The following is a 14,382-nucleotide window of genomic DNA, read 5'->3' on the forward strand; positions in this document are numbered from 1 at the left end:
GGAAACTGCTGGAGGAGCATAAGGTATAGGAAATATACGTTTAAAACAGGGAGGCACTGAAAGAACTCAAAACAGACACTTGTAGAAACCCCTAGTTCTAGTTTGATGGGCCCCTGACCCTCTGAACTTCTTTTTGGCAGGAAGGAGCAGAAGGTTTGGGGGAAGACCCATGGCCACTACAAGGTCTTGCTCTGTGCTAGTCCTCAGAGGATGTGTGTGAGAGCAGGAGTGTAGCAGAGCTACAGGTCTCGGGCTTTCCCTCTCGTCTTTCCCCACGTGCAGAAGAAATGTAGAACTGAGCGTTACTGCAGATTTGGAGTTCCATTCAATCTGAATGAATGAGGAACATCTTTAGGACTCTTTTGTACCTCTGTCCCATCCCTATCTGTACAGACTGCAGCCACGCTGTTGTTGCTACTTAGTGTGGTTTTATCTCCCTTAACATATAAATCACCCACTGCTGGAGTAGTGATTACATGCAACACTTAGGTTTCTGTTTTGCAAAATGTTTGCAAAATGTCCTCATGGCTGGAGATAAAGGCTGAAAAATAGTCTTAAGCCCTCAAACAGTAAAAAGTCAAAAAGTTCTAGCTTCTATTTTTTAATCTCTTTAAGCCAAACTCATCATCTGCTTTTTAGAATGCCTGTGTTTTCCAAAACTGTTTATCTGCGTGTGCATGGACACAAATATTTATCCTAGTGATGTTATGTGCTGAAAAAATACCAAGCCTAGCTTGGGGGGGGGTCACAGTAAAGGTTGCTTGCCAAATAGGTTGGGTGGCTTGTCTTTGTTAATTTTTTTTTTTAAGTGATCATACAAAAGGGTAAAGCAGATTGTTTATAGAAATTGCTTTCAGCAGACATTTCTGTACGCTTGGGAGCTTAGCAGGAGGGCAGAAGGGGGCAAGGTTAGTTGCAATGTTCTTCTGCTGTTAAGCAAGGGCTTTATATGAATCACTTTTTCATCTTTAACTATGCAAGTTAATGAAGGTTATTATGAGAAAATGTATTTACCTTGACACAGAAGCCCAGGCTCTGCAGAAATCTGGAACTGGGAAAGCAAGGATGGGCAGAAAGAGCTGTTGCTTGGAAGGCAGTGCTCAAGTCAGAGGTTTGGTTGTTCATGCTTGCGAGGGGATCTGCTGCTGGGGTCCTCTTCAGGAGAAGAAAGCATCAGATCTCAGTCCCAACTGTGACATCCCAGGGCCATTTCAGTGACATAGGAGACTTTAAGGTAACCTGTGGTGGCTCTTCGAAAGGCAGAGGTTAGATGGCGTTGCTATTAATAATGCAATTATAGTATCCTCTTTATATGGAGGCATTTCAGCCCAGAGGATGTGCCAAAATGCTTTAAACAAATCTCCTGAAATTATTTTGTCTCTTCCAGAAGTGTGGCAGTGTCTAGGGGAAGGGGTGGATGCCGCAGCTCTTAGCTGGTGAGCGGCAGCTTCTCTGGTACCCTGAGGAACCCCGGGGGCTGGGAAGGGAAGCAAGTCAGCCAGGTCCATCTGGAAACTCTGTCACACGTGTCAGTGCCCAGCTCTTCCCCTCCATGGCTCTGGCTCTTTCCAGGCCCTCCTTCCCACTCATGCCACAGCCCCTCCTGCCACATCAACAGGGTTGAGTCGGATTTGCTTCTGTGCTGCAACCATCTTTGTGCAGCAGGGATGATTGATGTGTCTTCCGGGCTTCAGGAGGATCTCTAAGTGCCAAATAAGCTAACTTCTGAGGGTGTAGCTCTGCCAGGCACAGCTCCCAACTCACGTTTTCTCCATCCCAGCCTTAACTTAGCAAAGGAGCCATGTCAAGTCTCTACCCTGTGCTCAGCAGGGAAGGTGAGTTGGGCTCACAACCCAACCCTCCTGGCCTCAGCCTCTTTGGGCAAACAAAGAGATATTTCACTTAATTCTCTCTCCACTCTTGTAAGTCAACAAGGAGACTCTGTTCACTGTAAGACTTGTGCAAGCAGAGCACACAAGTGATAATTGAGAGCATTAAGGAGGCATTAGCAGCCAGGGCACTCACAGCCCCAGCTGGAAACAAGGTTGGTGTCTGCTGGGAAAGATGCAATTGTGGGAGAGAGTATTCTCTTCCCTTCTTTTGTTGTGGAATTGAACAGCATAAAGTACAGCCTGTTCCTCCGTGTTCTCGTGCCCTGCAATGCTGTGAGGTTATTTTAGCAGGCAGCCAAGGAGACTCTGGTATTTTGAAGACATCTGTGGCGCCAGTGTTTTTCATATAATTTTTAACACGTTGATAGCATTAAAAAATGTCTGGCAAGTCCACTACCTCTGCTATCTGTGCTACTGTGGCTGTGCTGCAGTCTTTCCTCATTGGATCTCTCCTGATCAAAAATGCCGTGCTAATGTGCAGTGCTGCACTGGTGCTGCCTGCAAGTTGAGTGAGGGGGCAAATATTTCTGATACTCCTGGTGTCTTTGATATAATGACCAGGAGAAGGACAGTCCTTTCCTGCAAGGGTCTTCTGAAGGCCAGTGATATCTGATTGACATTCAGGCAAGTAAAATACATTTTGACTCTTGTCACAACTCAGTTTTCAAGCTAATAGGGTGATTTTGTTTGGTTCTGCCTTCTCTTTAAAGACATCCTCAGCCAAGAGTGGCTGAAATCAGCAGCATTGCTGCTGGGTAAGATCCAAGCTCCTGGGCCCAGAGCCAGGAGCATCCACTGCTTTTTGCTTGGTCTCCCCAAAACAGATCCAAGTGTCCCTGTCCAACCTTCAGATAAGGGGCATGTTACAGGGGAAAACTGTTCGCTCACCTTATTTTCCTGAATTTCAAGGAAAGATTTCATTGATGCTTGAATGTCATTTTGTAGGAAGGATCCCAGGCTTGCAGAATCAGATCCATTTTGGGCTTTTTTAGCCATTAATACCTGGCTCCTAAATATGAGGAAACTAGGAATTTGGTTCCTAAATATGAGGAAATAAAATCTGCTTCCAGTTCCATCTGAATCATCCTTGTTACACTTGTCCGTATAATCTTCATACCCTGGCTTTCTGAGGGCAGTCAACATTTCTCCTTACACCACAAAACATGTGGCAACGTGTTTGATTTTAAAACACCCTGAACGCTCAGTCCTGTGCCTCAAGCAAAGAATTCACCTGAAGGAGGGATGAAGGAGACTGAAGGGACTACGTGACTCTCCAAGCTGTGATCCGAGGTCTGTAGCCACCTTTGGTCCGTTTCTCCCCCTCCCGCCTCATTATTAGCTAAGTGAAAGCGCTAGCTAAATTGGGTGTAACAGCATGGTAGGGCTCAGATCACCGCTAATGATGTTAGCATGGTCAGATATAATCAAAAATAATTGAAAATGTGCCAGTCAGTCTTCCTCCAGCAGCAGAACACAAAATGGCTCCCACGCTCTGTGGAGAGAGGCCCTTCAGCCCCATGTTCACGGAGGGGGATAGAGGGTGAGTGTTGGGGCTTGGGGAGAGGGGAACATAAGGAAAAACGATACAAAGCAAGAGCTGCTTGGTAAGATGGATGTCTAGAAGGTGTATTAAGGTTTTACATTTATTTGAGGATGCGACAGAAGCTGCTCTGGCCTGGACAGGCCCAGCGCCGCCATGGTGGGGAGAGGCGGCTGTCTGCCATGTTGAGGGTGTGAGGTGGCTCACGGTGCGTGTCTTCCCTTGCAGGTCTGCGGCGGACGCCCAGCCGGCTGTCAGGGCTGAGCGCGGCCTGCCCGCTGCCCAGCCCGCCCGGCGGCACGCTGACCTGCGAGCTGCAGGATTGCCCCTTCTGCGCCAGCCTCCTGGAGGACCCCGAGTTCGCCTTCAGCGAGTCCGACAGCTGCGACTCCGACAGCAATGGCGTCTATGAGTTCACCCAGGACCTGCGGCACGGCGACCACAGAGACCAGCTCCAGCAGCAGCGGGGCAGGAGGAGGAAAAAGAAGAAAAAACCCAAGGAGAGGAACAAGGTAATCCGCCTGTGGAAGGCTTTTGGCACCAAGCTGAAGAGGATCGTGGAGAGCAAGTACTTCAACCGGGGGATTATGATAGCCATTCTCATCAACACGCTGAGCATGGGCATCGAGTACCACGAGCAGGTGAGTGCTGGGCTGGCCCGAAGAGCCCTGAGGGTCTGTGGTTTCAGGTGCTCACATGGTGGCTTGGGATGGCTGTCAAAGCTGTGCCCAAGGAGGAGTGTTTCTCATGCAAGCTGAAAAACCCACGTGGGGCCAAGGGCCTGATCCTGCAGGTGTGTGATGAGCTGGAGCATCCTGTGTACAAAAAGCCTGGAAGGTGTCTGGCAGCGCTGCAAGGTGTGGAGAGTTTAAATGTGTGTGTTAAGACACAGCGGCTCAGAACCTGACTGCTTAAGTTGTTTGCTGTGAATTATTCTGGTGGAAATACCCCTTTGGTCTGATGGTGGTGGTGCACAGTGGATCTTGTAGTGCAAATAACCCACACAGAGGTTTCTTCTTTGATCTTGCACCTTTAAATAAAGACTTAAAAACTGTCAGGCAATGCTAAAAGCAGCAAAGGAAAAAAAGTTAATTTTTCCCTGAAGGCTCCAAAACCTTCACTTTGATCTCAGAGGGTGCAAGTAGGTCTTTCTTTTAAGTGTTTGGAAGGTGGAAAGAGAAATCACGCTGTTTCCAGTACTAGTCTGAACATGGTGATGGCAGAAAGCAGTGCTGGCAGCGAAGGACAGCTTGTCCTTGTTGTTGGCTGATGGGAGCTAAGAGGCTGTACAATGGGAGAGGGAGGTGAGTCATCTGAGCATCTCCAGTTGGTCACTCTGGGGAAAGCTATGCTTTTCTGGGCTTTTCTTTCTCAGAAAAATTGGTTCCTTTCAACTGTTTTCTCAATACATTCTCTGGAATTTCTCATGATGCCTCTATCAGGTGCAGAAAAAGCACCCCACTGAGGCCAGGAGATCCTCATACTGATCTTCTGTGAGGTGCATAGTCCAACGTTCATCCCGTGCTCCCCCAAAATCTCCACTGCAGGATCAGGAGCAGGTCAAGATTACTTATAAAGGTATTCCTCCTCTCTGCCTTGGTCTGTCCACTCAGGAGTGAGGAGGAAAAGCAGAGTACATCCAAAGGCAGGACAAGAGTCTCTGCATTTTGTTCTGTCATTTCCCAGGATTAAGTCCTGCTTGGGACCATGGCAAACAATCCTCCAGAGTGTTGCTACTTTTATTTTCTCTCCACTTGTGTGCTTTAAACCCCCATATTGTATGCTGAGACATTTTCTTTCAGAAAAGCAAGTACTGTGCTAAAACACATGAACCTCAGCTGTGCAACAATAAATTAGTTCACACTCACAGCGGAGAGCATCCAAACCCAACAAAGAAATAGCTGTCGCTGTCAGCTTTCTGTCTGGTTAGTTGTTCCACAACAAGTTTTAAAATTAGGAAATACACCTTGTCAGTAGCCTTTGAATAGACCATTCATTCCTTGCGGCAGCTGCATTTCTGCATGGATGCTCTTTTGTCAGGCGGATACAGCTTTGTCAGTCCTTGGATGTTGCCATGACGGGTGCTGGGGGAAAACCTTAGGCAGGCTGCAGTGAGAAAGCCCAGGGATTGCATGGAGTGTGTCCACAATCACTCGTATAAAGGTAAATTGTGATAATTACATCCTTGCTGCTAACAAAGGAAATCTGTAGCCGGCAAGTTTATATTGGATTTTACCGTGTAAAAGATTTGCTTTAAACCATCTTAAAGCCAATGGCAATAAAGATTCTGAAGCTCTTGGCTAAGGAGCATCAGACTCCCGCCAGCTTTGCTTACAGGCACTGCCCAGCGTGGGCCCAATAAAAACAGAGGAATTTTGAAGTGAAACCTGTAAAAGTTCCTCCACGTGCCTCACTGCAAAGTGTCTCTGATAGGCAGCGGGGATAACGAGTCATGGAGCTGTCAGAGCCCAGCCTCGAAACACCTCGCCCAAGCACTCTCCTATCAACCGAGTGACCTCTAGGGCATCACCAGAGGCTGAGACACTGTCCCAAAGCAACAGAAAATGGCTCTAGGCTCCCAGACTGTTTGGCATGAAAGCATAGAGCTTCTGTGAGCAAAGCGGGGTGATTTCAGAACCCACGGCCCTCCTTGTGTGAGAATTGGCTGCAAGACTTGGGGTGGAGGCCTGGCTTTGGAGATAAGGAGGAGATGCCTGAGCGAAGCTGTTGCAAACCCACAGCGTGGCGTTGGGATGGAGGGGATGTGAGAATGGCTCATTTTGGGTATGCCACGATCCTTGCCAGGAAAAACAGTTTAATCACAGCTTTCTGGTTACTGAGTGACAGATGCTGCCCAGTCACTCTGCACCTCTGCTCAGAGCAGATATTACAAGGTGAGAAGGTGTGAGCCTTCCCCAGGCTCTTAACTAGACATGGGTGTTGCCATCATCTCCTAGTCCACCCTCCCAAGGGCAAATCTGGAGGCCATTCCCCAAGTCATAAGGATTTAGGAGCTGCTCTGTGGCTCTCCTCTGCTTTCTTGTGCTCACTGAACCCTTCGGTGTTTCCCAGAGAGCAGAGTTCAGCAGCTCCCGTTGGGGAGGCCTCCGGTGCTCTGCGCCTGCTGACAGCAACATGGGCAGGGGACTCATGGGCCCTGAAGCCCTGCAGAACATCGCCTACCACGGAGACGTTTGCCCTGGGTGGAACAGTTTAAGCAAGTTCCCTTGACTCTTGCCCCTTGTTGTCAGCCATTGATAGGTTTTATCAAACTGGGCTGCAATCAGTACTGCAGCCACAGGGAAGCCCTCCCTAAACTTCACTGTCTGTAAGGAAATTCCCATTTCTTTTTATAAAAAATTATTAATGTCTGCTTGCTTTTCTTTTTCGGCGTCTCAGACTTCATAGTCATCAGTGGCTTTGCAAATAGATGGGCACACCATATACATTTTTATTTCAGAGTGCTATTCAAAGCCAAGGCATCAATCCTGTCTGTGTGTGTGAGGGGTGGAGGGTACTGAACAGCATATGGCGTGGAAGATAGAGCAGTACTAGTCCTTGGTGTGTTACCTTTCCTTTCATCCCGGGACATGGCAGCGCTCTGCAGAGAAGTCTCACGGAGCCCTCTTGAGGCAATCGAGCATTATTGTCTGTATCTTCTGGATGAGGAAATTGAGGTTGCAAGGTGCCAGGCTGGAGGCAAAAGCCGGTGGGCTTCACTGCTGGCCCTTATCGTAGCCACAGTGCAAGGGGGTATGTGTGCCATAGGAGCACTTTGGTAGCACCCTTTGACAAGACAGGAAGATGATCTGTGTCTGTACTGCCGCAGTCCCAGATGCTGCCTCCAGATGAATGAGAGACTTGTCCATATCCAAATCCCCTCAAGGCTCAATATGTGTTTTTATGGGAATTTGAAGCTCCCAGCAATCTGCTCACACGGTTACTCTGGCCGCTCTTGGCTAACATAGCTGGCACCATGCCATTTAATGCACGTAGGCCACATAATACCCTTTTAGGCAAGGATCCTGTCCTGTGGCTAAGGGCACGACCACTGTAGCAGCTAGCTGACTCATGGGAAAAAAGAGGAGCTGCTAGAACTGCTTTGCACAGAGCTGTCCTTTAGCAGTCCTGCTCCTCTCAGAGGCAGATTGGAGATTTCATGGCAGCACAGCCGGCTTGCGGCAGGAGATCCGGGTAGCAGGAGGCAGCCGATGATGGGAAGCGAGTTTCTTTGGGACTTCAGTCATTAGCAGCAATCAGATCCTCACGCACAGCGCATCCACAGGGTTAACAGCCAGCTCTGTCTCCAACTGCCACGTTGTACATGGCTGGTAATTAGGAGGTTGCAGGATGCTGTTAGTTAGCAGCAGCACAACTTGTATTTCAAAGGTTAATTGGCTGGTTTGGAGTTCCTTTTTTTTTTATTTAACTCACTCCCTCCTCTCATGCTTTATTTATTTATTTGTCTATCTCCAGCATGAATTAGCACTCCCACAGATGAGAAAAGCGAAGTACAAAGGCGGCAATTCTTGCATTAATCTTCCAGGCAATTTCAATACATTGGATGATTTTGTTATGCATTCATTGCAGCTGACAATTCTCCAGAGTATCTGAGAACGTGCCATGGCACTGCAGCAACCAAGCAGGAGCAGTGAGCTCCAAAACCATGACCTCTTCCATGCCTTTGGGACAGCGGGGAGAGGTGCCTGGCACAGGCACGTCCTGTTCCAGGAGCTGTTTCCAAGTGCCTCTTTGCCACTGAAAGCTGATACCGTTTTGTCCCAGAGTCAGCTCCTGTGTGTGTTTCACTGGCTGGTCTGAAAAAATAATTGCTACTTCTTTGGTCTGCCTTGATTCCCAGCTCTCCAGTTGTTCAGTAGGACAGAGTCCTGTTCATTTGTCCAGGAGAGATGCTGGTGTTATCCCTGCAGAAGGGTGAACTCTGAATTCATCCATGAGGAACTCGGGTTTAAGCTGTGAGGAGAGACCCCACCACTTTGCTCCCCAGAGGAATTTGCAGAAGTAGCTGTTGATACTTGTAATGATTCCACATAAAAGGCTCAATTTACATCAAATGACACTAGAAATGCTATTTTATATTCACTTCTCAGAGGTGAAGTACAAATTAGTATTTGTTCCAAGCTATTGCTGGTCAAAGAGCTTTTAATTGCTTTTTCTGATCCCTCATCCATGGCATGTTCTGTTCAGAGCAGCTCTCTTCAGAGGAGGCTGGAGCTGACTTTGGTGGGCACCCAGTGGTCCATTGCTTATTAGTGCAAGAGAAGTATTGGTTTTGAGTAGCACATTTTATTATTCTGGAATAAAAGTAATTCTGTGTGATTTAAGGTAGCAACTAGCTTCTCTAGTGACATTCTATTTTAGCATTTGTCAATTTGGGCTTGAAAAATTGGTTTGGCCTGGAAAGCTCAGCACTTACTCAGAAAGCAGAGGAGAATCTTTCAGCAGTGTTTGAAGCAAATTGCTTAAATTCCTTTTGAGTTGTGAGTCAATAAAATATTATCCTGATCTGAGATTCTGACTTTCAACTGGCAGAACTTGTTCATTCTTCAAACTTTCTGCATGATCCAATTTTAAGAACTTAGACAGTGGCTGGACTTGAAGCAAACAGAATACCCCAGCCCATTCCAGGATGTGAAAATTCAGCCCAATATCTTTTTTTTTTATTGCATAAAAGATGTGAAACTCATTCAGTCCTTTATTTTATGAGTTTGGGCTTTGTCAGCTGCATATGAAGCTGTCCCTTCCCTGCTACCCCTCCGAGGTCCCAGCAGTAAGCAGACAGCTTTCCCCAAGCATTGGTTTGGTAGGGAAGCTGCATGGGTCAAGAACACATCCTGTGTCTCCTGAGCAGAGCGGCAGAAATTTGACTTATTCAACAAATAACTGGTGGTAACCTGAATTCTGTCTCCACCTCTTGGGAGAGAAGGGCTTTGGTGACGTTGGGGATGAGAGGGATATTTTCCATCCTCTTTTGTGCCCCAAGATCATAACCACCTTTTTAGTGCTCTCCAGACCACCTTTCTTCAGGCCCCCTTTTCTGCAGACAGCCACTCTGCCAAGACAGTAACAAACCTTCACAGTTCAGGCTGCAAGGCTTCTGATCAGAGCCAGCAGCAGCTCATATGTGGAGTATTTACACCTGTCAAAGTGTCACTCCAGTGTTAGAGGCAATTGAGGATCGGAGGCAAGACAGCATGAATGGATGGGAAATGTTTGCAGTTAAAAGCCTGGTGTCCCGGCTCAGGGCTCGATCACTGTCTGCTGGACCTTAGCAGTTCTCATGGCAAAGGGGGTAAATCACATCCTTCCACAGGAAGCCTACTGTGAGTGGTGTTCATGGAGCCTTCTCTCTCTTACTCTCCTCTGTAATTTAACTGACTCCTCCACTGCTCTGTTTCCCTTCTGTTGGATTGTATGTTCTTGGTATATTTTTTTTTACTATATAAGGGAAAGCATACTAGAGATCCTTCCATTCCTCTGCCTCCTACCAGACAGGAACAGCACCTCTCCAATGCAGAAACTGGGTGTAATAACTCATTTGAGTGCTGACATACTGAGCAGTCAGGGGAGAGTCAGGGGAACAACAGAGCTAGTCATGGTGAGGGGAGTTTGCAGTCTGATCTGGTTCCTATAGATGTGCTCATTAGCCTAGGGAATAATGTTAGGATACTCCCTGTGGAACTGTAGGCACGTTTTACCACCACCAATGGTTCAGTTCCTTCCCCTCACGCCATTAGCTGTTCTCTATGGCGAGGGACTGGCCATATAAATCACATCTGCTCTCTGCCAAGATGACAGACTCCTTAAGCAGGTGATAGTAACACGCTTCCCAGCATAAGCTGTGGCATGGAGACGGAGACTGGAGATCTGCACAGCACCAGTAACAGACCCACGCTGTGTAGCCGCAGTGTAAGGGGACCCGCCAGATGTGTTTCTTTCATCTGGGTCATGCAGCAGCTCAGCTGAGAGAGTCGCTGAGACAACCCTGCAGGGCTTCTGAGACTGAATCCATGAAAGCCCCATGCTTCATAAACATACATGATGGCAATGGGTGGTTATATATAGATTGTAGACAGATTGTTTGCATTTCAACTGGCAGGTAAAATAAACCAAGTGTAATATAGCCTCAAGAATGAAAGCAGAGTGCACTTGCCAGCTGCATTTCATCACAAAAATGTGCGTAAATCACAACCATGGGCGGCCTGCTTCACATGGTATGCTGACAATGGCTCTAATGTGCTCCAAGGCAGGGAGGCTTGACACAGCTGGCCAGCAGGGTGTTTGCTTTCTGCAAAGGGAAACTGCAATGAGAAGGGGCCTGTAATGAAGAAGGTGGCTTTCACAAACAGAGTGTGGTGTTGCATTGAGTCTGCGCCTTCCTGCTAGCTGCCAGGTGAATGCTTTTCATCTGGGAGGGGGGTTGGTGAGAGGGAGGTTGGCTTTGATCAGGTAAGCACACCCTGGAGTGAGCACACTCCATACTCCAGAGCAGGCATACCTGGTAGTCCCTTGCCTGAGTCGTGACAAGATACAAGTTTGAGGAGGAGCTCGAGCGTCTGGTTCATGGCAGCTGTGATCAGCAAGCTCCAGAGACATCATGGTGCCTGCAGGCGACGTGCAGAGCCCCTTATTCCTCCGAGCAGCCCACATGACTTTGGTACTGCACACAACAGCAGCTTGCCATCCTTCCAGCTGCCTCCCTGAAAGTCAGCTGGCCTGCAGGGACAAGAGCAGGGTTAGCAGAGAACAGCAGAGGAGGAAATGCAAAAGACTGAGACAGCCAAACCAACCGATGGGGACAGGAAAATGTGCTTAGGCACCATTGGCAAGGGTTGGAGAGGAAGGTGCCCTGGAGTGACAGGAAGCAAGGAGTGGTTTGGATTTTCTCAGGAACTCTGGGAAGGATGCAACTGCTGGTCCACCAGGAACACCATCTCCCGTGTTAGCCAAGGCTGTCTCTTTGCTTCCTTACACTTCCCCAGTCTGTCTGTATCCATCTTTTGTCTTGGATTTTTTGTTCCACAAGACGAGGATTGCGTTTTGTCCTGTGTACATCACCCCATCATGTGGGGCTCCCAGGCAGAGCCTGCTAGATGTTATTACAAGTAATAATAACAGTGGAAATGGGAACAGAGCACTGAACCTCTCCCAGCACCAGTTTTTATGCCTGGAGGTTGCAGGTAAACTCTGTGAAAAGGAGTTTGCAGCCCAAATTCTAACCAAATACAACAGGAATGTTACACAATGGGCTATGCAGGTAAGAGGATGGGGAGGGTGATACATGATGGTTCTGTGCCATGGACTAATGGTGCCTATAGATTGGTGGTTCCCAGCTGCTAGGAGGCAGAGGAAATAGTCATGATTAATTTAATACTTTTGTGCCTTTCCAGCCACTCCCTGTGGCTGATTGCTTTCTCTGTGTCTTAAAAATAGATTTAACTGAGAAAATGTTAGGAAGGTGTAGAAAAGACAGTCATGCCACACCTACGAGCAAAGTGAGGTTAGTTTGGCAGCACATACGAAATGATGGCAACTTGGTCCAAAAGCTCCGTGTGGAGATTCAGTGGTGTTGCTAAGGTGTCCTGTACACCACCCTTCTCTGGGTACCTTGGAGCAGAGAGGCAGAGCCAGCTGTCCCCATCAGCTGGCAAAGGATTAAAGATGCTCAGGGTAGCAATCTAGCACCTTAAGCCAGAGGAGAATTACCACTGCAAGGATATAAACAGGTATGTTTACTGCTGCTGTCAACCTGAATCATGAATTTTCCTCAGGTTTTAACCAGGGTTCTCCAGCTGGGACAGTGAGATTTTCTAGAATTATGAATGAAGCTTTAAATTTCTCCTTGAAACCACCTTCTGAATCCTTTGTTACAAGATTGGGATGCTTTTTTATAAATGGTTTTGAGAGGTGGGGGGAGAAAGCAGCATCTGAAAGGAGTGAGACTCTTACTCAAAAATGAGGGAGATTTGGCATGCCTGCATGCATTCTTTCAAAGCTCTATTTTTGTTTGCTCTGTCTGGTTTACAGCCTTAAAGACAGCCTGACTCCCAATTTTGGAAAAACACTCTGTGCACAGGCATTGTAGCATCAGTGATAAAGCCTGCTTAGAGCAGGGAGTCTGCCACCGAGGAGGATGGGGCAGGAAGAACACTTGGCTTCTTTCCCCCAGTGAAGGCATTTCTCAGGAGTTTTCCTCTCCTGCCTGATACCTGTACAAATTAATACCCCCTCTCTCCCTATCCTGTCCTTGTCCCCTGCACAGACAAATCCAAAACTTTTTACTATGGTGGCCCTGGAGAAAGCAGCAGAAAGATAAGTGTTTTATTTATTTTATATACTTCAAAGGGAATTGACTTTGCTGCACATAGACGGATCCTGTAGTTCTCTGACTCTCAGCATGACTATACATGGACTTGTCTAAAGTTAGTTTGGATTGAGGTGGTTTGTGAAGCCAGAGTGTGCTGGCTGATCCTAGGAGCTCTACCTGGAGCTTGGTGATGGGACCAGGGGAACAAAGCCCTGGCCCTGTGTTCCCCAGGTGCGCCTTGCTCTCAAAGCTATCCAGAATCCAGCAGAAATTTTACAGCTCCGACCTGCCCCAAATCCAATCAATAAGAGGAAGTAAATCAAACCACAGGGAGTTGCTCAATATGAGAGAAAATTGGAGTTTTCCTTTTGTTCGTGAAAGGTTCGGAGGCGAAACATCAACCCTGTCAGCATTGTTCATCCCCAGTCACTGCTGCCTGGGAGTGCAAAGAGTGCAAAGAGTTTAAAGTCATTTGTGTAAATTAGTTTCAGCCAGGGAGTCTGAAAGCTGCGTGGGTTGCCGGGCAATTATCTCCTTGCAAATGGCCTGTGTTACAGGGGCCATGTTGCAGAAGATCTCTCACTTGTGCTAAGGTCTCTTGAAGTTGCCAAAATAAGAGATCAGCATCTTGAATGTCTTTAAAGCAGAACTACTAATATGGTACGTTGGAGTGCTGGCAGGTGTCAGCTGATATGTGTGCCAAAGTACAAGGGACTGAACTGCAGAGCATGGAAGTGCAGGGGGATTAAATGCCAGGAATCCCAGTTTATGCTGAGCACTATTAGGAGCTGTGAATGCCTCTGAAAGCCCCTAGAGCCAGAGGGGGAGTGGGGGACACCCGGCTCCCCACTTTCTCTGAGGACAACATAACCCACCAAAACACTCCTCAAAGATATCCAAAAAAACATTCCCATTCTTCCTCTTGTACCCTGCTCTTCTTTCCCTAGCTTTGTCTCCTCTTTAGGTGCCACTGGGAATCACCTAATGTTCAGGCTGGAATTAACGTTATTTACATCCCTTCCTTCCCACTGCGGGAGTACTAGCATATACAGGTACCCCCCAAGTAGCAGGAATCGCTCCCTTGCTGCAGTGTGAGGAGTTTGATCGCTGAGAATGTACCTCTGCTCCTTTCTTATGCACAGATTCTCCCTGTTCCTGAGACTTAAGTTTAACCCGTGAGTGAGTGATGGACAGGCAGGCTGAGACCAACAGACAGATACTGACCCTGCAGCTAACAGTGGAGTGGATATTTCCCACTTGAGCTTGCAGAAATCCTTTTGTATTTCAGAAATGATTTAATGCTATGAATTTCCTCCCACTCCTTTTTTTTTTTTCCTCCCTTGCTAGTCGATGTGTAATAGCAGAGGATTTCATTCATATTTGATTTTTTAACTATAGCATGAAATCTGAATGCTGTATTTATGGCTGCAGCTGTCACTCCTCTGAAAACATGCAGTGAAATGAAGGTTAACAAGTTTGGGCTCTCGGGAAAGCATGTAAAACAGCACTGCAGAAGACTTTGTGTCACCACGCCCGAGTGAAGAGCAGATATTTTCTGAGGTTCTCCAGTCCAGGGTTATTTATCATCATCTGAAGCAAATACTTTTCTAATTGTATATCCT

The 14,382-nt window shown here is 47.4% G+C and overlaps 1 protein-coding gene across 1 annotated transcript in view; it reads left to right on the plus strand.

The window, feature by feature from the left end:
- The window catches only part of CACNA1H (calcium voltage-gated channel subunit alpha1 H), a 255,390-nt gene that overhangs the window by 164,748 nt on the left and 76,260 nt on the right, over positions 1-14,382 (plus strand). Inside the window, exon 10 of the mRNA XM_074919769.1 lies at positions 3,661-4,073. Within this exon, the coding sequence (XP_074775870.1) occupies positions 3,661-4,073 (413 nt within the window). The remainder of the gene's footprint in view (positions 1-3,660; positions 4,074-14,382) is intronic.

Source organism: Athene noctua, chromosome 15 (assembly GCF_965140245.1).
Source record: "Athene noctua chromosome 15, bAthNoc1.hap1.1, whole genome shotgun sequence".
In the NCBI taxonomy this organism is placed as follows: Eukaryota; Metazoa; Chordata; class Aves; order Strigiformes; family Strigidae; genus Athene; species Athene noctua.